At 38.4% G+C, this 27,865-nt stretch overlaps 2 protein-coding genes across 33 annotated transcripts in view; both read right to left on the bottom strand.

Annotated features, from left to right (window-relative positions):
- Window positions 1–10,090: 10,090 nt before the first annotated feature.
- On the bottom strand, window positions 10,091–20,132 carry NRAS (NRAS proto-oncogene, GTPase). The gene is made up of 7 exons (XM_044749540.2): window positions 19,965–20,132; window positions 19,334–19,461; window positions 17,105–17,283; window positions 15,049–15,208; window positions 14,083–14,206; window positions 13,691–13,732; window positions 10,091–13,584 (listed from the first exon to the last, which is right to left on the bottom strand). The coding sequence occupies exons 2-5, from the start codon at window positions 19,442–19,444 to the stop codon at window positions 14,087–14,089; spliced, it is 570 nt and encodes a 189-aa protein (XP_044605475.1). The 5' UTR covers window positions 19,445–19,461; window positions 19,965–20,132; the 3' UTR covers window positions 10,091–13,584; window positions 13,691–13,732; window positions 14,083–14,086.
- A 90-nt stretch (window positions 20,133–20,222) lies between these two features.
- The window catches only part of CSDE1 (cold shock domain containing E1), a 37,063-nt gene continuing 29,420 nt past the window's right edge, over window positions 20,223–27,865 (bottom strand). For all 32 annotated transcript variants that reach the window (XM_070487106.1, XM_070487096.1, XM_070487104.1 and 29 more), the window contains 5 exons: window positions 26,820–26,939; window positions 23,818–23,996; window positions 22,798–22,961; window positions 21,909–22,041; window positions 20,223–21,509 (listed from right to left, as the gene is read on the bottom strand). In XM_070487106.1, coding sequence (XP_070343207.1) covers window positions 21,462–21,509; window positions 21,909–22,041; window positions 22,798–22,961; window positions 23,818–23,996; window positions 26,820–26,939 — 644 coding nt within the window. In that variant the 3' untranslated portion in view covers window positions 20,223–21,461. The remainder of the gene's footprint in view (window positions 21,510–21,908; window positions 22,042–22,797; window positions 22,962–23,817; window positions 23,997–26,819; window positions 26,940–27,865) is intronic.

Here is a 27,865-nt window from a genome sequence, read left to right on the forward strand (position 1 = left end):
GTTTATTCATCAAGCTCTCAACACGCACACACATACACACACGGAAGTTTTCATTAGAAATAGCCCTGACTTAGCAGAAATTCACGTGACAGGATTTATTTAATGAATTAAGTAGTAAATTTACTCCAAATCTTACAGATATGCAACTGCCATCCAGAGTGCTCAGAGACCTTACTCTACGTATTGTTATAAAAAGAATAATGTCTTTCTTTTGTACAACATTTTATAGTATACAAAGCACGTTCCAAACATTATCTATTTGATCCTAATCGCAATGCTGTAAGTCGGGTAGCACCTTCTCCCTGCTTCCCAAGTGAGAAAACTGGGGCTCTGAGAAGTGAAGTATCTTGCCCGAAGTCAGTCTGCTCGAAAATGACAAAGCCAAGACTCTCTGGAACAAAATTTCATACTCTTTCTGCAATAACGTAGAGTCTTAGTCATGGCTAGGTACGTGATAATTACTGTTAGGTAAAGAAAGTACTCTGCTAGGCTCAGCAGAATTTATAAGTTGTAACAGTTTATACTAAAGACAGTGGCACTAGGTTGAAGCTTCAGATCTGGAACAGAATTATGGGCATAGACCGAATGATCTTTTTACTATTAGCTATTTCCTGTTGAAAATTAGGATAAGTCTCTTTGTTGGCAAAAACTGAATGTTTTACTGCTTAGCTTAATGGCCATCATTTCCTTTCAATCAACAATATTGGGATACATTACAAAGGAGTTACTGAACCAAAATATTTGTTTATTCTTTTCCAGCTCCTTTTTGTGACATTTCCACTTGGATTTCCCAATAATACCTATAAATTGATATGTCCAAACCAAACATTTTCCTCCCAAAACCTGCTTCTCCTACAATGATTCTTATCTTTAGATGTTTCCCTCCAATTTTGCCATCTCATTTGTGGCAGATACCCTAGTTGTCTACTCAAAAGTCATTTTTGCTTTCTTTTGTATTAACAAAACCTTTTTGGTTTGCGTACTAAGGTGTTCAGCCAAAAAACTATATTTGCTAGACTTCCTGGCAGCTAGAAGTGGCCGCATGACACAATCTGGCCAAAGGGAAATAAGCAGAATTGCTGGATGGGATGTCTGGAAAAGCTCTTCTATTATTTTTTTAATTTTATTTATTTTTTAATTTTGGCGGGGAATGTCCACATACACTTTTACTATCTGTGTTCCATGTGGTTACACTAGTTCTCGTCTTCCTCCTCCCCTTGGAAAATCTCTTTTAGGAGAGACCAACTCAGCTGGCATATGTTTTGCCCTTTGCCCTTCTTCCTGCCTGGAATAAGGAAATATCTGAGTAGGGTGGGTGCAAACCAACCAGTGTTGTAAGAGAAGTGGCAAGCAGGACAAAAGCCACATGTGAGGAATGACGGAGTAGAAAGAAAAAGCCAGGGTCTCTGACGGCATCCTGAAGCCATATTAGCCCTGGACTGCCCATCTCCAGACACCCTAATATATAAGAAAAATAAATTTGTTTCAGCCACTGATTAGTCAGGTGTTTTGTTACCAGCAGCCAGTGTCCTTCTAACTAGGTCATTAGTTACCTCAAATTCAGATGATTGCAATAGATTTCTAATTATTTTTCTCTGCCTCCAATCCATATTGCAAAATACGGCCAGATCAAATCCTCTTGAAACACAACTTTGATCATTATATTCTCATTTCAAAAATATTCACTGACTCCTCATTCATTGTTTCAACAAACACTTCTTGGGCACGTAAGGAGACCAAGCTGAACTGGTTAAGGTCAGTTAGATCTCCGTTCTAATTCTATCTCCTCCTACTACAAGCTGTGTGGCCTCAACTTTGAAAACCTAACCAAGCACTGTCCTGAGCAGTGGCATATAATGAGCAAGAAAGACAAGGCCTCTGCTTATATTCTAATGGGCAATACACACAGTAAGATAATTTCAGGGAGAAATAGGTGTTATGAAGAAAACAAAACAAGGTGATTTCTAATGAGGAGAGATGATTCTCAGCCCATTCTATAACCGAGGGCAGGAATAGACCTCTTCTCAGAACTGTTTAGACTAGTAGCATAGATTTTTAGATACCTTATGCAAATTTCTACCGGATCATCAAGGACTCTATCCATATGAATGGCATAATGCACTTTTAGAAAATAACCCACTCTCCCCTCAAAATAACTTGAGAACTTCTTGAATAAATTTCCATGTGACCATGGAGCACTACAGAGAAAACAAATTCCTCAAATCTATGGGATCATCCTAGCTACTTCATGCTCTTATCTTATTGGTGCCCCCAAAACTCAAATGCTTATATACCACCCATTTCAGGACCCAAACTCTTTTTCATAAGTGCACTATTTTCAAGAATCCATGACCCACTTGTAGAATTGCAATTAGTTCAGTATGGTTGGGACTGAAGGACAGAGTTCGAGAAAATGCATGGTAAGAGACAGGGAAGAAAGAGAGGTAGAAATCATAACATGCTAAGAGTTTTGAATTTAATCATTATAGCACCAAGAAACCATTGAAGAGTTCTCAAAAATGGAGTGAAAGTAATAATAATAATAATAATAATAATAATAATAAATAAACCCATTTTGACCATGTATCTTATACCAATTACCCTACATTTATCTCATTTAATCTTCACAACATTTCTATGTGGTAGATATTATTATTACCTTCATTTTTCAAACAAAGTAACTGAGGCTCAGACATATGAAGTGATCATCTGTAGTTACACAATTAATAAGTGGCGGAGTCAAGGGCCGGCTCCATGGCCAAGTGGTTAAGTTCATGCACTCCACTTAGGCTGCCTGGGGTTTCACAGGTTTGGATCCTGGGGGTGGACATGGCACCACTCATCAAGCCATGCTGAGGTGGCATCCCACATAGCACAGCCAGAAGGACCTACGACAAGAATATACAACTGTGTACTAGGAGGCTATGAGGGGAAGAGGAAGAAGGAAAAAAGAAGGTTGGCAACAGATGTTAGCTCAGGTGCCCATCTTCAAAAAAAGAGAAAAAACAGAAGTGGTAGAGTCAGGATTTGAACCTAGAGTCATCTTAAGCTGAAGACTGTGTTCTTTACTTCCTCATCATACTGCCTCTTATATGGTCTGTTTGCATTTTAGTAAATCCCTTTGGCCACAGTAGGGTTAGGAGGGGAGAAAAGCTGGAGGAAGGAAGACCAGTTAGAAGACCATTTTGAAAACCTTAAAGTTAAAGGTGATGAAGGCTTAAACTGAGACAATCACTGTAGAATTAGAGTGGAAGTGACAGATATGACATATTTTGAAAACAGGATTATCAAATCACAAATTAGACGTGAGGAGTAATGTAAAAGGAGTTGTTGAGAATAGGTCTCAAATTTCCTTGTGAGTGATTTGTAAGAAAGTCATGCCACTCACTAAAGTAAACAAGGCAAGAGGATAGACAGAATTAAAGCCAAAGCCAATGTATTTGGCTTAACTCATCAAAGTGGAAATGTCCAGGAAGCAGTTGGACGTTTGGCTCTGAAGCTCAGAGAAAATCCTGAGCTGGAGGTAGATTTGAGGGTCATTAGCAGTGATCTTGGCTGAAACTCTGATAATCAGTTATATCACTTGGAGAAAAGGTGTGGAGAGAATAGCAGATAGATTCTTAAGAAAAACTCATAGTTGGGGTTGGTTGTAGAAAGGAGTCCACAAAGAGAAAGAGAGAAAATGATGGGAGAAGAAGAAAGAGAACTAGGAAATACGGTATCATGGAAACTATGGGAGAAAAGCAATCTGAAACTGAGTCACAGGGTTAAATGCTGTGAGACTTCTTGAGAGGACAAAAACAGTCCATAGGCTTTGCCAATTAGGAAGGTTGGTGATCGCTGTTGGGTCAGTTCAGGTTCTTCAAGAAGATGCCCAGACAGAATTAGACATACAAGAGATTTATTGGGGTGATGCCTGTGAAGGATAAAAGAGGAGAGATCAGGAATAGGCAGGGAGAGCCTTCAGACCACATTGTGATGCAGGTCTGACACTTGTGAGAGGAGAGAGGGAAGGAAGGAGGGCTGAGTAGGAAGAGCCTACACTGTAGTCCAAAAAAGTCTTGGCCAGGCCAATACGGAGTTCCCCAGAAAAGACTGCCCATTAGAGGAGTCCTGCATAGAGCAGAATTGGCCCAACTCTAGTACCACACCATGTTCAGTCATTGACTGTAGGATGGGGAGGGCAGGAACTGAGCCTGGCTTCAGGGTTGCAGATTAAAACATGTGGCAACTGGAAGCTGTTAGCCAGCTCCTCATAGCAGGTTCAAGAGCTTCTTCTCCCACCTCTGTGGTCACAACACTGCTGGAGAAGTTTTAGAGGAATCATAGGAATGAAGGCAGCTTGATGGTTATGACCTGAAGAGTGGATAGGAAGTGAGGAAGTGGAGACCCTTCCTTCCTACTGATGTTGTCAGAGAGTGGAAGGAGAAAAAAAGATAGCTAGAGGGAACCAGGATTAAGGGAGCATATTTATAGAATTCTAGTGGCAGAAACAAGTATATGGAGGAAAATAAACACATAAAGATAGTAGTAACTGAAGGACAGAACAAGTTTCCAGTCCTGGAAGACATGGGAGGAGGTGGAAGCAAGAGTCAGGTGGAGGAAGGATCTTGAAGAGAGAGGAAACCTCTTTCTCATGAGTCTGGAGTGGAGAAGGGGAGAAGAATGCAGACAGAGACACTTTGAGATGAGGAGGTAGTTTTTGGGGTATTCAGTCCCCATATTATTTTTAATATTCTTGATTCACTTAGTAAATGAATTAATGAATATATAGTTGTTAGCATGTAGAGATGTCCAGACAAAAGTTGGCCGATGTAAATCATGGGGAAAAGTACAGAACAAATTTTGTCTTTACCATCAAATTAAAAATGAAAAGATCTTAAGAGAGTGTTGTCCTTTTGGGAATTCCATCTGAGGTGGATTAGAAACATATGATTGATTATACTATGAAGAGTTTCTAAGATTGCATATATTCTAACAGTCATTTATTTTTAATAATTCAGTTTATTTTTGTTTTCCCACACAATTTGAAGTGAGTTTGATTATAAAAAAGGACCAATTTATTAATAATACTCAATGTTTAGTATATGGGGAAACAGACACTCAATTGTGGTGGGTGGAAATGTAAGATTTTAGCCTTTCTGGGAAGAAATTTGGCAATATATTCATCAAAAACCTTAAAAATATGCTTATCCATTGACACAAAATTTTCACTTTTATGACTTTATCTTAAGGAGATTATTATACAAGTATTCAAAGATGTGTTTCAAGAATGTTAATTGTAGCCAAACTAATATAAGAGCCAAAAAGTAGAAACAACTCACATGCCTGCAATAGAAGATTAAGGAATGATGCAAGCACAACGTAAAATACCACTTAGTCATTAACATGATGATACAGATGAATATATATTAACATGGAAGACATTCATAAAATTTTATTAAGTGAAAAAGCATATTACAAGACATATACATAGTATAATCTTGTTTTTGTAAAAAAAGAAAGGCATTTAATTTATATATCACTATAGACATTGAAACAGCTTGGGCAACTTACACCAGTGTTCTGTCTGAGTAGTGGGATGATGGCGATTTTTTAACTTTTGGGGAGGCTTATTTATGTTTTCTACGATGAACAAGCATCATTTCTATCATAAGAAAAAAACCCCTAAATTTAAAAACCAAGACAAAACAAATCCTGGTCCTATTATCATCTATAGCCTTTCAGGGAAAATGACCAGAAGTTCCCTTAGATGGGGCAATCTCTGTCTACTCATCCTTTTTCTGTAATTAAGCTTGTTTTTATTCAAGCATCAGTGTATAAGATAACCTAGTCTCATTTAATTCTATCTTTTGCTTTAGTTTTTAGCAAAAGAAAAGCATTCTATATCTTTTAAAAATTGTTAATTTGAGTATTTCAGCTATATTATGGATGATATTGTTTGGAGCTAACCTGAGAACCTAACCATCATTTAGAACACTATTTCATTGGAAAACATTCAGAGTTGCAAATAACAAATTTACAAATGTATTTTTTAAAGGGGAGATTTCTTGGTTTCGAGTTAGAGATATCTGTGATCTGAGGCTCTACAGGAAGGAGATGACAGACACGTAACAGGAATGAGCTGTACACAGGACAACACTGCTGCCTGGCTTCTTTTATCCAGAAAGCTCTTCTGTTCTGCTGTAGCAGGTGTCCCTTCTGCTGGGAAACCTGCTGGGAACTCCTGCCCCTTTTCAACCTGCTCTTCACCCTCCTCCCCCGACCCCCCGCCCCGCCGTCACCCCCACGTCCTCAGTCACTTATGGTTCAGAGATGCCAAAGCATTCTAGGGAGCTCAGGGTTGCCATTAGTAAACTTTCAGGATCAGCTTAATATTTTGTTACACTGCTTCAGTGAGAGCAGTTCTGAGTTCATTACAACTTGTGATTGGGGAATACAGTCCTTTTGTCAGCAGCAACTATGGACTTTTTTTTGTCACCATGTTAGAGGTATATAAAAGTTACCTTATACCTAAGGAATGAGTTTTAGTTTGGAGTATAACCAAACCTGTGGAATTTTATGGTATTTTACAGGATTCAGGCTCATTTTCCTGTCAGTAATGGTTTCCCATACGTGCCTAAAAATAAAGAAGTCAAATTTATAACTCATCCTTTTCCATGAGACAAACTGACTTTATTTCCTGTCTCTTGAATGGAACTGAAATTCAGCAGTTTGCTTTTAACAAAATAATCTAAACTTCAACAGTGTACTGTTAGAGGACAGAGGGAGGCACGATATGGGAACTGTGCAATAATAACGGTGCTGGGCACTGTTTCAAATTTTTGTTATTTTTTTTAACATATACTAATTCATTTAATTTTCACAACCGTCTATTGAGGAATTATTATTACCTCCATTTTATAGGTGAAGAAATTCGGGTACAGAGAGGTTAACTTACCCAAGGTCTCAGAGGTAGTTAAGTGGTAGAGGGGGATTTAAGCCCAGGTATTCTGGCTCCAGAGTGGGGCTCTTAACCACGTGTCATATACTGCTTCACTGTTGCTCAGTTGTGCAATGACCATGACTGCGACTAGAGGATATTGGGTTCTGGGACCAGACATGAGGGTGCGACCTAGTCATTCCCAGCTTGAAAGATGGTTGTAGAAGTAGATCGGTGAAATCAACTGTTTTTAAACTTTTACTTATGAAATCCTCAAGTTAAATCTTGGATGGAAGTTTGAGATGAAAACCGGATAAAAGTGGAACTGCTTCAGGTGAAGGGAGGCTGATGGGGAAGAGCAGAGCCCCACCCACTCAGTCTTTCTCAGAAGTCTTCTTATGACAACTCCACCAGCTTTGAGCAGCATGATTTGAAAACTACCGGTGGACCAAAATCAGGAGACCTGGCTTCAAATCTGGAATAAATCCATTCATTTTTAGGGGATTCAGTTTTCTCATCAGTGAAATAGAGGCCATTCTTGTTTCACATGGCTGTTGTGGACGATTAAATGAGATGAGGTATGTAAGAGCACTTTGAAATTGTGAAGCAATATATCAATAGTTTCTGTTTCTATGGAGTCTTGACTTGAAAAGGAGAGGCCCAAGAGACAATGAGGCGTCAGACAGGTTCTGATGCATCTTGGGTGGCCTTGAGTATTCTCAGAAAAATCGGGAAGGTGGTGACCATGGGCGGCAGTTGAAACACTGAGGCCAAGCAAGTTATGTCTCAGAGTAAACAATGTCCTTCTCCTTTGAAACAATCACCAAATTGCAACTAAGAAATTTTGTTTTAGAGATTCTCCTCAACAGAATATAAAAGATAATAAGGAACCAGCATCTATCTCGTTCACTGCTGTGTGGCCAGAGCAGCATGGTGCCTAGGCATGCGGTGGGTGTTTAATAAACATCTGCTAAATGAATTAGGAAGGAAAGTCAAAAGGAAAATTTACTGAGCCAACGAAACAAAAATATTTTGTTAGGGCATGTGGTCATGCCTCACAATGAGATCCCAGTGTGGTTCTCTGGGAGGGAATGTCACACCAGCTACAGAATTATGGGGCAACAGGGGCACAGGCCCTGGTAATTTTAGTTCATATGCCATGCTAGAGTTTCATTCTGGACTTCAGTATTAAATGTCAAACTCCTCAAATTCACAGGCAAAACAAGCATAAACTTAAGAGATTTCTTGATCTAACTTTGAAGATGAGTTTAAATTTCATTCCACTGATTTTTAAGAAACCATGCCAGGGATATTGGGTCTCAGTTGTAAATATGGACAATTGATTTATCCTAAGATGAATTAAAATGTGCAAGTTTTCTTTCAGACTTAAATATCATATGTAATCCACACACCTTAAGTTCCTACGGAGTGTCAATAGTGCCAATTTTATCACTTCCACAGCAGCCATTCTAAGAGACTGCTTTTCCTAACCTGGATAATATTTCAGGCTCCTGCATCTAAAGGCTCTAGTAGGCAACTGCTCAGTTGCAACCAAATCCTCCCCCATCAGGCATGTAGCTGCCTCTATCTTTAGAAACATTTAACATCACTTAACCCCCAACATCACAGGTGCTACCTCTCATTTTCACTTTAGATGGCTCCTACAAACTGATGGTCATCTCTATTTATACGAGTTTTGAGAAGAGATCAAGTTCGTTCTTTTAGGCTGAAAAATAACATGCTCCCTATCTCCCCCGGTTGGTTAATAGATAACCTATTTTGGTGCAAGTATGAAGTAGATCATGAATACAAAGTCTCCAGGCAAGAACGATCAATTCACTAGGTCTATTTTCAGTTCATTAATCTGAACATTTTAATGCTCCTTTCGGTACTGCAGAATTTTTGTTACCTGAATTTTCTGTTCCTGGAGCTCCAGTTTTCTTTTATTAAGGTAAAGCATGACATTTCATGGCCTAGTTATTTTTTAACCATTACAAAGCATACTCTTCCCACTGAGATACTGGGCATTGATTCTCCTGCAGTCTCAAGTCATGGAGCTGGAGGTTCTCTGAAATGTCTCTTAAGCAGTTTTGCAAAATGATCACTAGCATGACCTTTTGGCCCCTTTACATGTATTTATGGCTATCAAATAACTCATACAACTATGTTGGCCTTTTAGTGACCCTGAGTATTGCTTGTTAAGAGAACAGAAAACTTAGAACAGAGATGCATAGGAGGTCTCCTCATATCCCAAATAAACAAGCTTCTTTAGCTACTTTTTCAGCTTGTCTCTCTGTAGCTTCATTTTGCCAAACAGAACAGCAGCAATCATCAAAAGTAAGAAAACATGATTTCCTCCTCTCCTCTCAGTTACTAGGAGGTCAAATATTAGCATAAAATAATCTGAAGTAAGGCACAGGTAATCCATTCAAGGGAGAAATCTGTTTTAGATACACAAAGCCCATAATTCCATTTCTTTTTCCATATACGTTTTACAATCTAAAATATTTATACTCTTTCTAGTAGTCCTATCTGCAAACGGTATTTTGTCACTTAAATTTGGCTTCCTTAAGCTTAATTCAGCCAAATATTAATAGGGGGGCCTCCCTGTCCCCTTTCTAAGGGAAAAAGTAAAAAAAACCTCTATGTCTTTGGCAGAATAAACCAATGTCTTTGGCAGAATAAACCGAAGTCCTCATAATCACAGTATTCCAGTGTTAGGTGAAGCCTAGGTTTGAAATCATTCTTTTATAACTACATCTCCTTAATTAGGGTCGGGAACTCAACTTCCTTATTTTGCAAATGAGGAAACTAGGGGCCAGAGTAGCAAAATATTAGTTGGAACCTATGTTCTTTGGCTCCCAGACCAATGCTCTTCCAATTACGCTGATTGGTAGACTGTATAGTAATGAAAAACAGGACAAAATATTTCCAATGGTAGTTTTAAGCACTTCATATTAAGGTGTGTGAATCTGACTTAGAGGTATGAATCACTGCTATGAATCACCCCCAAGGTAAGTTTAAAGTAGGCTTTGACATTTTTTATATTGAGATAAAGTGAGGAACTCAAATCTTCCAACACTGCCCAGATGTGCATCCACAAGTCTGAAATTAATACTAACTTTCAATAAAGGCACTTTGGTGGGAAAAGAATTATGACCAAGCAAAGAACTTCCAGTTTTTATTTTTTAAACATTTAACAAGAAAAACATTCAACCAAATTTTTAAAAATTAGGATGGATTAATTTACAATAAAATAGTCAACTTAGAATATCAGCCCTTTCATTTAGGGCCAAAGAGGCCAAAAGTTCCCATTTAAACAGCAGAATTGCACAATTACTATTTTTACCTATGTTTGATGGCACAGAAATATAAAACTCATACAACTTTCACTGAGATCCTCCCTTCTCTCTAGAGCAGAATTCATACAATTGCTTCTTAGGTCAGTACTCAGGCCCTTAAAAATCACCAGTTATATTCTGAAATATATCTACAACTACTCTGCTAACAAGAACGCTTTTAAAACAATCCTTATAGGAAACACCTTAAAATAATTTTGTGGCACATTAGACTGCATAAAGAAACAGCAAAGATGAAAAATAATGTACAAGAATTATAGTCCCTTGTTTATAGAAAACCACCCAAATAAAATATTCTCCCTAATTATCCTTGCTTCTTATAATTTATTAGCAGAGATGAATTACAAGAAGCAGAATGCACCATATTTTGGTTCTTGGTTGTAGCTGCCAGCTTAAGAGTTCATGACTGAATGTAAAGCAAAATATGATTATGCTCATAAGTTCTGGAATGGGAAAAAAACCAAAATTTCTCTTTAAAGTGTTTCACTATCCTTGCTTTCAAGTCAAGACAAAAAATTCACAGCAGTTTAAAGGATGATGAAAGACTAAACATGGGGCCCACTGAAATATGTATTGAGAATAATTTTACCTATTACACCCCTAAAGTGAAAATTGTACTAAGTATATACTATTACCAAGTAACATTCTAGTAAGCTGTTGGAGCAAATACAGCACTTAACAGATTAGGCATGGTAGCCTTTAGAAAGAACATCTTATTTTCACACTCTTGAACATGCAACCTTTAAAAAACAAACAAACATAAAGTAATATGTAATTTATAACAGCTGGCCAGGCACTTAACTTGGGGAAAGAGACTTTCAGATTTTGAGGTAAACTAGAATTGTTTTCAGCAATCACAAACAGATTCTAAAAACCGTATTTTTACCACACCAACTGAAGTTATTCAGCATTTAACTATAAGTTCGTCACTCTATTGTGCCAAAATTCACACCTAAGTTTAACTTCTTAAGAAGCTATTTAAAGAACATTTTCAAGTCTGAATTTTGGCCCCATTTAGATACTTCTGTGCTTAGAACATACTTTAGAAAACTTTAAGGTACATACATACAAGGGCTATGGGCACAAGAGCCAAAAATGAGTATCTTTTTCCTTAATTTGACATTAAAAAGAGTCATGCTGTCAGTCACATAGACAAGAGAAGGAAGAGGAAGACAGCAACATTGACACTGATGACAACTAAGGTGACAAGCCTCAATCTAGCCTCAAGAAAATTACAGAGCAATGCTCCAAAAGGAGCAGAAACAAAGCTGCAGAGTTTCTGTTTACAGGTGCTGACAGTACTGTGAAAGCTCTCTGAATTAACCCTAAGGAGCACAACTCTCTGGGTTTATTATCCTCTGGGCACAGTATGTTTCTTCCCCTCTTCTGAATTCATTTCAAGGCAATGTGGGGTTTGCTTAATAAATGAAAATTCCTATTAGAAGATGGAGGACCTCCATAAATATTTACACATTAGAAGACCAGAAAAGAAAGTGGCCATTTTGGAACTAGTCTTTTATCAGAAGTTATCCAAGTCCATTTTTCATTAGAATTAACAGGATATTATCTGCAAATGGAAAAGCCAAGCCTAAAAATCCTCCTAACACTGAATTATATTTCCCATTCCCTTCTCAAACAGCAATTTCAATCCAAAGGCTACTTCTTGTTCTGAACAAACTCATCAGCTTGTTATCTGGTAGCCACAGACTAACCAACATCTTGTTTTAAACCCTTCAAAGAACATTATGAATAAAGAAAAATTTAAAAATTTTGCGCTGAGGCATCCTCATTCTCAAAAACATGAGAAAAAATATTGGCTTAGAGTTCCCATATGGTTAAAACAAGAGTCCAGATGCTTTATTTATGAAGACTTTTAAGCTGACCCCCCTCAGGATACCAAGTTTTTCCAGTCATGGCAAAGGATTTGTGGCTAACTGACCTCTTCTTTTCTTGCAAGACTAACAGCATGCATCTGGCAAAGCCACTAGCTGGAGTTACTGGAGCAATGAGCAAATGTGGAAGAATTTTTCTTTCTGTGATGCCACCTGGCTCGCTCAAATTCTGAAACTGTGGCCCTGGTCTATTAGCACCATGCTTTCTCAACTGAAATAACCAAGCCACCATTGCTGTAGGGCAAGGAACAGAGGGCAGGGTGAGAAAGGGATTGAGGGCAATTATATACATCATAAGATTCCATAATATGAAGTGAAAATGTATCTATTAATATATTATATTTGAGGCTTGAAAATCATTGATCACAGCTATTAAATAAAACGGTATTGAATTTTTACAATTTTGAACACCTGCAAACGTAGAGCTTTCTGATATGACCCAAATTCAAATACAAATGGAAGTTCATTGAACATTAGGTTATCAGTAAGCTAGAAGAAACAAACTACATACATTTTGTAGGTAGTAACCTACCAAAAAAATTGGAGATTAGGTAAAAATTAAATGAAATTATTCATAATTGTTTCCAGTTTCATCTTTCTCTTGAGAGAGCCCAAAAACAGGTCTCTGGAAAACCAACTTCATAAATGTAAGAAATGGCATCTGCTATCATACTGGTGTATCTTTCCCTCCATGGTAGACAGGTCACAGACATATCTAGGACATTCATTTTCATGTATAATGGTTTTTGAGACATCTATTCCACTGAAGTACTGTAAAGGAAGTCTACAAACCATTCTAGGAAAAAGGCACTTCATTGTGAAAGTTAGATTTAATTACATGAAAGTTGAGAAGACTAGGATAGACTCAAAAGTCAGTATTCACTTTTGTATTTATGAATACAGAGCAGATGCCAGTTTATAGAATATAGCCAATAACATTACAAATAAACCAAACAGCAACATTAACTATATTCTCAGCAAAACAGTAATTTATGACATTTCTCCAAAACCCAACACAGTTCCAAGTTCAACAGTAAAAAGAAAAAATATCACCAGCAGTTGCTACTTTAGAGCTCAAGACATTGTTTCGTATAGAATTTCATGTCTATGGTTTGGTTCTCTGTTTCAGAGCATGAATTGCTTCTCAGATGAAAAACGTGGGGTGGTGGAGGTGTATCTGTGTGTGTTAGGGGAGAACCCAGGGTGGAAAAATACTGGGGAATAACAAGAGGTTCATTTCTCTGGTCAGACAACCAAGTGAGGAGGTAGTTATTCTGAGAACTTCTCAGACTGAGAATATTGTACTGATCTACTGAGAGTTGGGGAAGTAGCAGGAGCTTCTTTGTGAGACTAAAGATAGCAACAGGAATCTCTCTCCTCCAGGGAAGTCAGGACCAGGGTGTCAGTGCAGCTGAAATAAAGACAGAATTTGTGTAAGTGGCACATAGAGAGTATAAGAAAAACAAGGTTAAGAAATCAACATGAATGATAATATATTCATTTCCAACTTGTCCTACCTTGACAGTGGCTCTTTTCTGATGCTAGAACTTTCTAAGTATCTATAAGAAAAGAACACACACCATGTCATCATCATCTAGTTTTGATGTAGTGATCCTTCAAAATCCTGGTCAGTGCCAAGAACATGATATATACACATTTCATAAATAATGTCTTCTAATCTCTAGTACTATTGAAAATGTAACGATGTCTGTAAAATAATTCAATGTTTTAAAAATAGTTTAGACCTCAGTACTCTCAGAAAGGGTACCATAAGGAAAATATTTTACAGTTACAAGTGAGCAGAAACTCTCAGTTAAATAGCAATATAGAAAAAATAACAGCAACACTCCTCCAAATTGCTGATGCTAAATAGTAATATCTAAATTATGTCAAGAGACCACATGCTCACCTTGTTACATCACCACACACGGCAACCCCATGCAACCTTGAGTCCCATCATCACTGCTGTTGAGTTTTTTCATTCGGTACTGACGTATTTCTCTCACCAGTGTGTAAAAGGCATCTTCAACACCCTAAAAGAAAGAAAATGATAAAGACAGCTTAATAAACACAATCCAAGTTGTAAGCTCTCCCTCATTTGTACTTCTTTATGTGGATTTAAAATTCCAATTATGAAATTATTAGCTGAAAAAATAGAGTGATTTAGGAAGAGGACACTAAATTTAGCACTCCTATTGACTCACATTAATGGGCTGATATACAAATGGCACATTTTCCAAAAATAACATTCAAGCAAAGGAAAATAGGTAATGTGGGACACACAGTACTACCAGATCCAAAGGTGCCATTCAGGAGGGCTTAAGCCCTAAACAGTGGTTGCAGCTGATGGACAAAGGACTCATGTTTTTTAAGTATCTTTAATCAAGAGTCTTCATTTTAGAAATACTTGTGTATGCTAATGCAGGAGTAAAAATGTCACACCAGAATATTAATAAGTTCATTTTGGGTTTAAACTGAAGATTAAAAAAATAGAACATTGGGGCCTGCCTGGTGGCACAGTGGTTAAGTGCGCATGTTCCACTTCGGCGGCCCGGGGTTCACCAGTTCGGATCCCAGGTGTGAACATGGCACCACTTGGCACACCATGCTGTGGTAGGCGCCCCACGTATAAAGTAGAGGAAGATGGGCATGGATGTTAGCTCAGGGCCAGTCTTCCTGAGCGAATAGAGGAGGACTGGCAGCAGACGTTAGCTCAGGGCTAATCTTCCTCAAAAAAAAAAAAAAAAAAAAAAAGGAACATTAATTTAAAAATCCCTAACAACAAAGAATGTGGATCATATCTCTAGCAGAGTCAATTAATCAAACTTTTCTGCCTTAAACAAACCCTTGCCAGATGGTGAAGGCTGTACTATACCTGTCTGGTCTTGGCTGAGGTTTCGATGAACGGAATCCCATAACTCTTAGCCAGTTCATGGGCTTGTTTTGTGTCAACTGTCCTTGTTGGCAAATCACACTTGTTTCCTACTAGCACCATAGGTACATCATCTGAGTCTTTTACTCGCTTAATCTGTTCCCTAAAAAAGGGAATATGTTATCATACCATAAGAAAAAGCTTTTAGGAAGGGATAAACAGCAAGGACAAAAAGAATCTGGCAAATTTTATCTAGCCCTATTAGCTTCCAGTACTGAGTTTCACTTTTACTAAGGAGACTAGTTTAGACTTGATGTGGCAGCCATAGGGAAGCCAAGTACCACTCACCTTCCAGTGGAAATGGATGACTATTCTGTCTTGATACATGCCTCTGTTAGGCTAACTGATTCTCCAAAGAGTTTGGCTCTAGATTTAATTGGCAATGCAAAACTGTACTCGAGATTAAGGTCTGAAGTATAAAAAGTAAAAGCTCACTGCCTCTAAACTTTGTGAGGTTCCCTTGAGTGACAGTATTTAATGAAATACAGTCTATTTACTTCTCTAGATGGGTGGTGTCCATACATTTTCTTCAAATAAAATTACAGCTGGAAGTCCAGGATATAAAACAGAAAACACCAGAACTGCTCTTACACAGTGCTTTCTAAACACAGTAGTTTAGAAAACTACTGCTCTAGATTCTCTTGACCAACTCTGTCCAATACAACTTTTTATGATTACAGGAATGTTCTGTATCTGTGCTGTCCAACTACATCCACTAGTCAGATGTAGCTATTGAACACCTGTGAAGTCAGTTGCTGAAGTGGCCAAGGAACTGATTTTTACGTTTCATTTAATTCTAATTAATTTAAATAACTACATATGGTTTGTGGCTACCATCCTGCACTGCACTGCTCTAGACTCTACCCTTGCATAACCTACAAAGTCATGGACCTGAAATGCACATATTAGCCATCTATATATGTGCTTTGGGGTCAAGGCAGTAGCCTATCTTAAGGGATAACATAAAAGACAGCCTAGGAAGAAAAATGACTTGCAGAAATTCAGCAAATACTTATCAGGTGCTTGCCAAGTGCTGGGCAAAGTACTGCTATTATTTTCAGAGAGAAAATGGAAAGTAGAGAAGGTTTAGGGAAAAAAACCCCACTGAATTCAGTTTTGGACTAGTTTGTTTCTGTGAGCAGACATCTTCACATGGATGGAGCATAAGCCAGGATTTAAGGCTGTAGGCAGAACACTTGTCTGCATTTACTATGTGCTAGGTATTATTCTGAGTGACTTACATATTTATTAACTCGTTTAATTTTCACAAGTCTTGGTAGGTATTATTATCTCCGTATTATAGACAAGGAAACTGAGGCACAGGGATTTAGTAGTTTGCTCCAAAGTCCTATGGCTAATAGATGATGGAGCCAAGTTTCAACCCAGGCAGAATCTATAATCTTAACCACTATTCTGCTTAAAGAACACAGAACTAAGAAAAAGGAGCCCTGGGCTTTTGGTCTCGGCTTTGCTAGTAATAACAACCACGACTCTGAAAACCTAACAAATCACCTTCTGAACTCTATTTCTTATTCTATAAAATAAGGATGCTATATTAGAATTTTTTATTGTCCAATTGTGCTTTGAAATTTTATGGGTCGATGGAGAAAGGCCATCTTTATGTTCCTCTGCCCTGCTTTCATCTGTATCTACTCCCCATTTGTTTCTTCCTATCATATCTTCTATTACTGAAGAATGTTTCTCAGAGGTGTTTTTCTTCTTTGAATTCCTAACACCTTTAGTTTTGAACCATTCCCATTAGCAAGCTTTATTTATGTATTATCACACATTCTAGCCACAGTATATTATATAAAATAAATTCCAGTATTAACTTTCAGTAATAACTACAGATTCTCAATGTCAAACCGCCTAAAGCCAAAGCCAACTCTTCCTCTAATTAAAAAGCTGTATCTTCCCTAGTGTGTTATCCTCATTCCCCCACAAAGCTTCAGAACACACTTACAGATCATCCTTTCAGAAAAAATAATGCTCCTAGTACCTGTAGAGGTTAATATCTGCAAATGATTTGCTATTATTGATGGCAAATACACAGAGGAAGCCTTCGCCTGTCCTCATGTATTGGTCTCTCATGGCACTGTACTCCTCTTGTCCAGCTGTATCCAGTATGTCCAACAGACAGGTTTCACCATCTATAACCACCTGTTTTCGGTAAGAATCCTGAGGGTGTGGAGAGAGGGAGATTCCATTTTTATTAAAAACCACAGGGAATGCAATGCTATTGCCAAGGTTAAATAAGCTCCTAACCAAGTCCATTTCTGTCTCTCTGGTTTGTCCCTCAAACTGCTAATATATAATCACAAACAGAAAGTCCTTAATGTCACCCTAGGAAAAAAGCCCCAAATCCTATATGCCTGCAGAAAGGAAATGTGGTCACTCCATCCCTGGAAAAGATGAAAAAAATGTGGTAATTCAAAAGACAGCTCTACTGCAATTAGACTAGAGATTAGGTTCACAGTGTATTTTACTAAGGTATGAACTGGACTCTTCTTATTTGAGTTGTTTACGGTACAGTTAAAATTCTAAACATACCTCCAAGAATTATAACCTGGCTGTGGATACAGTGTCATTTGTGTTTATGACTAAATACACAAATACTTTTTATTTCAGACAAGGTTATAACATCAGAATCTTTTTCTCATCATGACAGACTGTACCTTTGGCAAATATTCCTCAATGAAATTCTTAAAGGTTCCAAACAAGGTATAGTTATAATTAATTCCTCAGGAAGACAGACTTGCATAGATCATATAAAAAAAATTTCAATTTGGTTCTAAAGCAAAAATTTTACTTGTATTTTAATACTTATGTTCTGGGAGTTCAGTTCAAGAAAATAACCTCATCACACTTAATAAAGATATGGGTCTAGAAACAGAACTCCACCTAGTTTCCCAGCCCATGGATCAGTTCCTCTGTAACTCACTTCATCGTGTGGCTGCAATACACTTTCAAATTAACATAGAATTCACACTGCCAGAACTTCCTTGAGGCATGAAATACGGTTAAATGCATGAGTGTTCTGAGGAAATGAGCAAAATTATAATTACAAAGATAGGTTTTAGTCAAATGAATTTATGATAATGGAAGTCAGAGAAGTGGTTATTTCCTGGCCGGGTGGGGGAGTTTACTGACTGGAAAGGAGCATGGGAGAACTCTCTCGGGCGCTGGAAATAGTCTATATTTTTATCTGACTGGTGGTTACATTAAGTATACACAAATTTAAAAAGTCACTGAAGTATTTTACTGTATGTAAATTACCTCTTAATAAATAAAACTCTGAAAGATATTAAAAGTTTCTAACTATTAATACAAAAGCTGTTAAGCCTAAAATAAAGATTTTTGCCAAAGTCTAATGACTAATTTTTAATAATGGCTATACTAGAGTTAGCTTGCATTGATTAAACACTCAGTAGCTGGGTGGTAGGAAGAGCAGCGTGTGGATTACAAGAAAACAACCTTTAGAGTCAAACATTCTAAATTGAATAAAATTACAAAGGCTTTTAAAATCTTTTATTTAAAGGACCTAAGATGCCATTCATTGAAGCCAGTCTAAAACGTGAACTCCGACGAAAACAAAAGAATCTTTAAACAAGTACTATTTATGCAGCACTTTACCATTTACAAAAAACTTAAAGATATTATTTGATTTTTCACAACATCCCTGTGTGGTAAGCAAGACAAATTTACGGTAATTTAACAGATGAGGAAAATGAGAGTCACAGAGATTAAGTGATTTGTTCAACATCACATAACTAAGCTGCAAACAAGGGACTGAAATCCTAGGCAGAGTGACTCAAAATCTCACGTTCTTTCTAGCTTCAACTAGCCAAGAAATGAAAATTGCAGAATATCCAGATCTCTGAATCTTTTCTCTCCATCCTGCTCTCATTCAGTCCCTCTACCTATGGCCTGTGTTTCTTTTTAATACAGATGTCATACATGAAGAAACTAAATGAGTTCAACCCTGAATTTGCAAGTTTACAGAACTGTTAAAAATTGTAAGCTTTTCAGAAAATCTTCAGCAGCTAATAAAAATGAATTCTCCACAAACATTCCAGCTTGACTTATTGTATTACTGAAGGCAGCACCCAAAATAACTTTGTACTTTCTCTCCTGATCATTCCTTTAGCTAAAGAACAGCGAAGGGGTATGGGTAAGAGTAAAACGGAAGAAAGAGAGGTGGAGTCAGCGGGCTACCACTGGGCCTCACCTCTATGGTGGGATCATATTCATCTACAAAGTGGTTCTGGATTAGCTGGATTGTCAGTGCGCTTTTTCCAACACCACCTGCTCCAACCACCACCAGTTTGTACTCAGTCATTTCACACCAGCAAGAACCTGTCGGAAGGCAGCAATTAGGGTTAGTTAGCGAGCCACATCTACAGTACTTCAAAGCTTTCTATAATCAATAGTAACTAAAACCAAAATTTGAAACGTATGGCTTCCATACACGTGCCCTCCACTTGGTTCTCAAAATGATTCAGGAATGCAAAAAACCACGGGCAGGTTACTGTGGGCCTCAGAATTCTGCATTACAGTCGTCTAGCTACCCCCACCCTCGTCTATTTTTCAACAGTCCTTGGGCTCCGCCCTCAGCCTAAGGTGAAGGAAACCCCCCTTTCTACTCCTCCCTCAAGTCTTCTCAGCTCTGGGGGTACGCCTCCAGGACGCCCCGTCTTCTTATTCGCCCGCCTATCTCTACAGACCTTCACTGTAGGGCTCAAAACCAAGGACCCCCGCCCAGGGCCTTTGTTTCCAGCTCGCAGATTCCGCTCGATTTCTGGGAACAACGAGACGCCTGTACGCTCCAAAGCCGAAAGCTACACACGCCAGAGCCTTACCTCAAGCTCTGGTGCCTCCGCTTCGGACGGATTTAGGACCACAACCGGGAAAAGTGTTGGAGACCCCGGAACCGCCATGAACAACCCCCACTAGGGAGCGGCACTTCCGGCCCCGCCCGCGACGTAATCAGTCGGCGCCCCGGGCGCTCGAGTCCCCGCCCCGGCCACGTGGGCTTCCAACCCCGGAGTCATGTGGCAGGCCGCACCCAGACCCGCCCCTCCCGCACAGAACGTTGCAATAATGAAAGCGCTAGGTGCTAGTGTCTCAAAAATCAGTAAAACTTTATTCGCTTCCATTCTTTCGCCATTAACAGAAAACTGGAGAAAGCAAAAATGTTTTGTGTTTACAAAGATAAATGGCCTCTTTACCCAGAGAAGATCAAAACCTCAAACGACAACGGGGAAGATAAAAGCGCCCTCCCCCACATCCCCTGAGCTGACCCTTGTCATCTTAGACAAAGCCTTCAGTCCACTGGCCAGGGACCCTGTATGCGGCCAATTCAAGATGAGGGCCAAGAAATCAATCCATTCCCGTGATATAAAGTTGAACAGAAGCTACACCAAGGGTCAAGTGCCTGTATTTCACAGGACACAGGAACCAGGCGGCTACTTATAAAAAAAACAAGATTCATTTCAGGCACAACTTTTTTATTTTTTTTGTTTCGTTTTTAAATCAGTAAAAGAAACTGGGTCCTAGAAGCTGCAGTGATCTAAGCAGCAGCAAGTTTGTGCATTCGTCTTTTTGTTTTCGTTTAAATACGTTTAAATTATCACACTGCTGGCACGCCTCATTTGCATGAAATTCTGCACCATACATTCTAATTGTAGTAAAGTTACCCCCCCATCCTAGGAAAAAAAACTACTCTGGAAGATAATTTTCACTGAAATCTAACCAAACTTCGTTAAGTGGACTGTGACAAGATTATAAATGATATGAAAAATAACATTTTAACATTTGGCCATCAACTTAAGGAAATGGTTTGCCTATACAAATTTTTGTAATTTTTAATATATTCTACCCTCATATGGTCCTCAGAATTAAAGCATAATGAACAGGAAAGAAAAAGAATGCAACTGAGTGCTAAGGCAGAACATCTTGCCAGAAGTAATGAAGGTAGAGTATATACTAAATATCAAGTGCAGAATTTCATAGGGCCAACAAGATAACAGTCTATATTTTTCACTTACACAGGCAAAGTGGATTTTGCAATTACCAGTTGCGTTAAATGCACCAAATAAAGCTCCTAAAATTGATACTATAAGGCGCCACCTTAAGTTTTCCAGGCTGCAACTGTGCATAATTTTAAAATGGTTTTCTTAAATTTATTTATTTTTTTAAACATAACACGAGGAAGGTGTTAAAACTGGTGTAATAGCTCAATAGAATAAGTATTCCAGATTTTAGGAGGGATGAAGAGGGAGATATTCAGAACCCTTCACCAGAATCCCCCCAACTTGATCATAGTGGATTAATGATGTGCTTTGTGGATGTGGTTATTAGTCAATGACACCAGCTTGACGGATCTTTCTTTCTGCACCAAATCCCTGTGAAGAAATAAAATTGCAGTTAATGACCCAGATGCATGTTAATCACAGTACATTCATAATTCCAAAATGAACTACAAAAGCATTACTTTTAATCATCTTAACCACGACCAATTTTTTCCCAGAGGAGGAAATCTGTAACAAGCCCTCCTGATTTATTACCTCAACTATGTTCAAAGTATCAGGAAAACGAAGAAATATGTCTCTTACTGTAAGCAACCATTATGTTAGGGGCTGAATCAATATGGAGGGAGTCCTAACTAGTTATAAGCAATACTGAAGATCTTTGCTTTGTTAAGCTATCTGAGCTATGCTGAAATAGGACCTCAAATACTATGTTGGTCTGTTAGCCATGCCCCCCCACCAACCCCATGGGGCAAACCTTGTATGCCCTCATACCATTGAGTTATCTGGTCCCCTTGGCTGACGAAGAACCATTAGGCGAGGAGCACTGGCATCATCCAAGGTGATGTTCTTCAAGCGATTGACCAACCTATCAGGTCGTGGAGCTGCAACAGCTTTGGGGCCCTCACTGTAAGAAAGTTGAGAGGTGAGAAGAAGCAACATTTGGTGGGAAGAAAGCAAGTACTTGCAGAGGAGTGTGTTTTCTACCTAACTATCCAAATGACTCAGTTTTAATGAGGGGGGACTCTTGCCTCATCTAGCCAGCTAGCTAGCAAGACAGGACAGACAAGTTTATGTTTTTATTCCCAAGTCAAGGTTTATTTCTGCGTAGGAGCTAGAAGAATCAGTTGGGTGAGGGTGATCCCTAGAATGCTCTGCAACAAGAGAAGACCAGTTTCACAGACATAAAACAAGGCAGCAGATGTGAAAAATCTTAAAAAAGTTAGATCTCCTGGCTCCTCTCATGGTAACAATGTCATTGATTAATGGGGGGGCGGGGGGGAAGCAAGCACAGAGTCAAAACTGCTGAACTAGAAAATAGAATTTTAAGCAGCATATAACCTAGAGATGGCTTAATGAAAGAAAAAGAGCTAAGCAGAATCCTTTAAGGACTACATAATCTTTTGTATAAAAAGGTCTTTTATATAAAAAGATCTATTACATAGTAAGTGCTCAATTAATGTTTCATTGGCTAGATTTATGAGACTAGAAAATTTAGATGATGAAGACTAGAGGTAAAAAAGACCTAAGTATCAAGAAATAACCAGAAAGTGGCAGAAGAGGATAAATGCAGCAGTGATGGAAAAGTGAAGCAACATGATAAAGCAGAAATTACATAAATTGACAGTCCAGGGAGATTACTAACGCAACAACAAAAACTTACCAGACTCGCCAAACATTACAAGCGCTGCACTTGCCAGTGCGCTGATTAAGAATCACTGAGAATTCCACCTCATCTCCTGCCTGTAGCTCAATGCCATCCTGAACTTCTTTCACATGGAAAAAGAGCTTCTTGCTATCTCCTACTTCATAGTTAATGAAGCCAAACTGGAGGGGGGCAAAAAATAAGACAGTAGCTAAAGAAAAAGACATACCACGGTGGGGGAAAGCACCTCACTCTGAATGAAGCACAATGCATGACCCTAACTACAAGGGGATTTATAAAACATGGTATTAATGCTGATACTCTAGTTCAGTTGTCTGTGCTATAATTTAACAGCATATGGGCCTGCAAAACTTGCCAGGGAAGAAATATGTCTTTGAAATTACTGCCATTCACTTTATCACTGCCTGACTGAAACAAGTAAAGAAAGGTCACCTTGTGCCTTTATGTAGTATATGAACTAAGTTTTTGAATCAAGCAACATTATTAGGGAACTGTTACTTGAACATATGTAGTGTTTTAATTCCTGGGTTATGGTACCATAAGAAATAGCCAGACAAAACGTTATATTCACCAATACTGACAAATGTCCTCTTTAAGGACTCAAAGGGATTTCCCTGAGATCTCAGAACCAGGAATAGCTTTGTTTGCCTAAGCTTATTTTATGACTACTACTACACATAGTTTCTTTGTGTGATCTGTAAGCTCTGAGCTAAAGTGTACAAAACCTATAGTTTTTCTATTCTTGAACTTTCATTCCGAATTTATTGTCCCTATCATGCAATGTTAGTTATTAATACCACTCTTATTTTGTTTTTGCTAATATTATCATTTTTTTTCCATGCGGTTTTCTTCATACTTTTATAAGCTACCTAAAATCACTGAAAAAGGGGCAAAGTAGAAGTAACCAAATGAATGTTGATGATTCCCCTTGGCTGAAAAAATTTGAAGGTTCTGGTTACTATTTGGTTACCAATTCATAAAAGGATCAAATTCAGACCCCGAGATCCCATCACTTACCTGATCTTTCACACACTCCACGGTGGCCCTACGCAGGGGTGTGATGTTATAGGCCATAGTCTGTGCATTTTGGCCCAGGACACACAACTGGAATTTGACACTCTCCCCTTTCTGCAGGCAATCCCCTTTGTTGGCCATCCCAACTATGCCAAATGGATAGACCTCACCTTTCATATCCCCTGTAAGGAGAAAGAGATAAGAAGTCTAAAAGCTAATATTTCACAACAGCTCTCTGCTGATGGTCCTAATAAATTTATAAATAAGTTGCTAAAAATGTACTGTTCCCTAAAAATAGTTCTACTTTAAAGCTTCAGTGAAATCCTAAATGCTAAATACTACCACGAAAACAAATGAGAACTTGCAGCTCATTATTTCCTTACTAGCTAATGAGGAGTTTTAAACTGCATTTATGAAATTAAGAATAACACTATCACTCACAATCTCATTACCTACATATTTGGGCTTTTTTCCCCCCTCTATCCCCCACTCCCTCCCTGTCTTAACTTCCCTTATTTGGGGTTTCTAAGCACTATGGGTTGCTAATATGATCCACCAGATTATTTTATTTCCAAGTTCACAATATGAGCCAACCAGTCAAAAATATTTCTGACCCATGCCCAGCTGGGCATTAAACAACAAGCCAGGAATAGGCAAAAACAATGTAAATAAATTTCTTTGGTATTCTGCCTCCGTTCTTTGTTCTGATTGTGGCTCCCTCAAACCAACAGGCAACCTTCTCCTAGATCAGGGCTCCTTACACTTTTTCTTAAAGGACCACATAGTAAATATTTTAGGTCTGTAAGTCATCCTGTCAGTCACTACTCAACTTTGTTATTGTAGTGAGAAAACAACCAAAGACAACATGTAAATGAATGGTCATGGCTGAGTTTCAGGTAAACTTTATTTACAAAAACAAGCCACCATATCTGCTGAGCTCTGCCCTAGAGTAAAAAATTGGCGGCACGTCAGTGCAGGCTATGGATAAAAACTGGGCCCACAGAGTTCAGGTGCCTATCAGTTCACCTGCATGGTGAATCCACTGAAGCAATAAAGTGGAAAAGAGGAGAAAGACATCAGTCGGAGTGGAAGCTTCAGAACTGGAAATGATTTTATTTTAACCATTCTCTTAATGATTATAGGGGTAAGCAAAGATTTTTCTTTTCAAACATACAGGAATCAAAAACTTTGAGGAGATACTTCCAACAGATCAAGTCATGCAGAAGGATTAGAGACAGCAGGTCTGATGCAGTGGTATCAATACGAACCACCATTTATTAAACACTTAATACTGATTCATATTTAATCTTCATAGAAACTTCTGAGGTTGAAGATACTAACCTCATTTGAAAGACGAAGAAACTGAGTTAGGAAATTGTCCAAGGTTACATAGCTAGGAGGTGGAAGAGCTGGTGTTCAGATCTAGGTGTGCCCAACTCCAAAACCCATGGTCTTATATTGAGTTACAGTTGTATTTCTAAGTAAAAGAGCTGTTCTCACCACCAAGTGGGAAAATATGGTCTGTCTAGTCCCAGAAAATTCTAGGCTTAGAGATTTCAGAGATTCCCTTCCCACAAAATCCTTGCTTTGGACTATATCCTATAGCCAGAGTTGAAGAATAAGTAGAATACAAAATAAAGTAAAATTAGCATGTTAGAGAGGAGGAAGAAGAAAGGCAATTTTATATTATCTTAAGAGTTAAAGTTAGCTGCTGATACCCTAATGGCCCTTTTAAGGGTATGGTGTCATCATGGCATTAGTTTAAAAGACTGATTTGCTATAAAATCAGTGCTTACTTGGAGGTGTGTGTGTGAGGCAGTACTGGTTCTATGTAAAACAGAAATTCCTAAGAACTCATGTGGTAAAGGAACATGTTATCAAGGTTCTTTTCCTTCTCTCAAATGACCTGCTCCTCCCCACTTTATGTTCTTTCTATGACTCCTAGATAACACAAGACCTATTCTCTTTGTGAGTCAAGCTATCATCTTTCGTTGAACTTTTAAACGCTCTCATCAACCCATTATGGTAATTCTGCTATACTAATGTTCCCTACTATCACTTCTACTGCAAACCTATTTTACACACAAAATTGGTCTTTCTGGTGGTAATAACTAGGGGTAAAAGGTAGCACCAGAACTCATGGAGTTACTGAAGATGGAGAGAAAAAAACAGAAAATGAAAAATATAGGGAGCTCTGGCTTAGAGACAAGCAGTAGGATACCCATGGAACTCTAGCTATTAAGGAACAGATAGGGGCCGGCCCCGCAGGTGAGTGGTTAAGTTCGTGCTCTCCACTTCAGCGGTCCAGGGTTTCAGCAGTTCAGATCCTGGGCGTGGACACGGCACCGCTAATCAGGCCATGCTGAGGCAGCGTCCCACATAGCACAAGAAGAGTCACTTACAACCAGAACATACAACTATGTACTGGGGGAGGCTTTGCGGAGAAGGAGGAGAAGAAGAAAAAAGAAGAAGATTGGCAACAGATGTTAGCTCAGGTGCCAAGCTTTAAAAAAGGGAACAGATATAGTAAACTTTTATGGGAAGCACTAATGTTTATAGAATTGAATCGTTACTAGGAAAAGTGTTAATACTGATGTAAATAACTAGTGAATAATAGAGGAAAATTATAAAGTTGTACTAAACCCAGCCAATTGTGAATATTTGATTATCACATGACATCAAATGCAAATTCTTGGTATGACCTTTTGTTCTCAGTCTATTTCAATATAACTCAATTAGTTGCTCACCTATAAGTCATATGCTTACACAGCAGTCATTTGTTCACTACACAGCAGTCATTTGTTCACAACACAAACCCAGGCTGATCTCAGACCCAAGGGATATAAAAATAAAAACCAAGCACGGGGGGAAAAGTCACTTTTCCTTAATTCAGTTTTTAAGGAATCTGAAAACAATTACAACAAATACCATCATATTTTAAAACCTTCAAAGTGCTCATGTGAAGGTAAGACAAATTTCAAACAATCTGACAAGGATGCTCTTACCTTCCTCCACGATCTCAATCATTCCTTGGTACTCAGTCTGTGTTGGATCAACACTCCGCAATGGGCGAATGACTTTACCAGAGTAGATGGTGGGATCAGCTTCCTCAGTAATGCCATTCACTACAAAACAAAGCACGTATACCTCTCACTCAATGGGGTTTTACTTAAACTCTATCCCACAAGGAAAAAAGCAAAAGCCATCAGAAGAAATGTTAAAACATAAGAGGGCTGGTTGGTTGCCTGCTATTCTTGAAACATTTCCAAACTACCATTAAGACAAAGTTAATTTGTGGGGCCAGCTCTGGTGGCGTAGTGGTGGAGTTCATGTGCTCTGCTACGGAGGCCCTGGGTTCGCGGGTTTGGATCCTGGATGTCGACCTACACACTGCTCATCAAGCTAGCCTGTGGTGGCATCCCACATATGAAACAGGAAGATTGGCAACAGATGTTAGCTCAGGGCCAGTCTTCCTGACCAAACTAAATAATTTGTTTAAAGAATTAACAAGTATACAAATTTAAAACATGCCTTGCTCTTTCACCCTTTCCGTATGATCAAATGTCACCTTTTTAGTGAGGCCTTCCCTGTGCTCTACAATGGCAAACCCAATATTTATATCTTTCTAAAGATACTACATAATTTTACTCATCTTGTTTGCCTGTATTTTCCACTAAAAAATAAGCTCAATGAAGGCAGGGATTTGTCTAATTTCTTTACTGCTATACCCCCAGTATCTAAAACACAGCATGCACTTAGATATATTTATTAAACTGAAATGAACATTCTTGGCTGTCATCTCTCTAAGCCTCACCAAGAGAAAGTGTTATTTGGGGAGTTAAGATGAAAGCCAAAAGTAAGCTATAGATCTTTTAAAGGTCAGAGATCCTAAATATCAATGATTTTCTTAAGTTCCCATTGTTTTTCACATTTAGACTCGTTCTTCTCCAAAATGGTCTTCCAGAGAAATCCTTCTTTCCCCAACCCCATGAAGATTTATATCTTGGGGCTATTTTTAAAAAAGATATAGAATTGGAAATAAACTTAAAGC

Source organism: Equus asinus, chromosome 16, assembly GCF_041296235.1.
Source record: "Equus asinus isolate D_3611 breed Donkey chromosome 16, EquAss-T2T_v2, whole genome shotgun sequence".
In the NCBI taxonomy this organism is placed as follows: Eukaryota; Metazoa; Chordata; class Mammalia; order Perissodactyla; family Equidae; genus Equus; species Equus asinus.

Excerpts from the sequence above, each read along its gene's own strand:
- NRAS (XM_044749540.2), bottom strand. The coding sequence starts at position 19,444 with ATGACTGAGTACAAACTGGTGGTGGTTGGAGCAGGTGGTGTTGGAAAA. Across the intron at positions 17,284-19,333 it reads AATATGATCCCACCATAGAG|GATTCTTACCGAAAACAGGT; the intron begins GTGAGGCCCAGT and ends CCACACCCTCAG. Across the intron at positions 14,207-15,048 it reads CCTCAGCCAAGACCAGACAG|GGTGTTGAAGATGCCTTTTA; the intron begins GTATAGTACAGC and ends TCTTTCTTTTAG.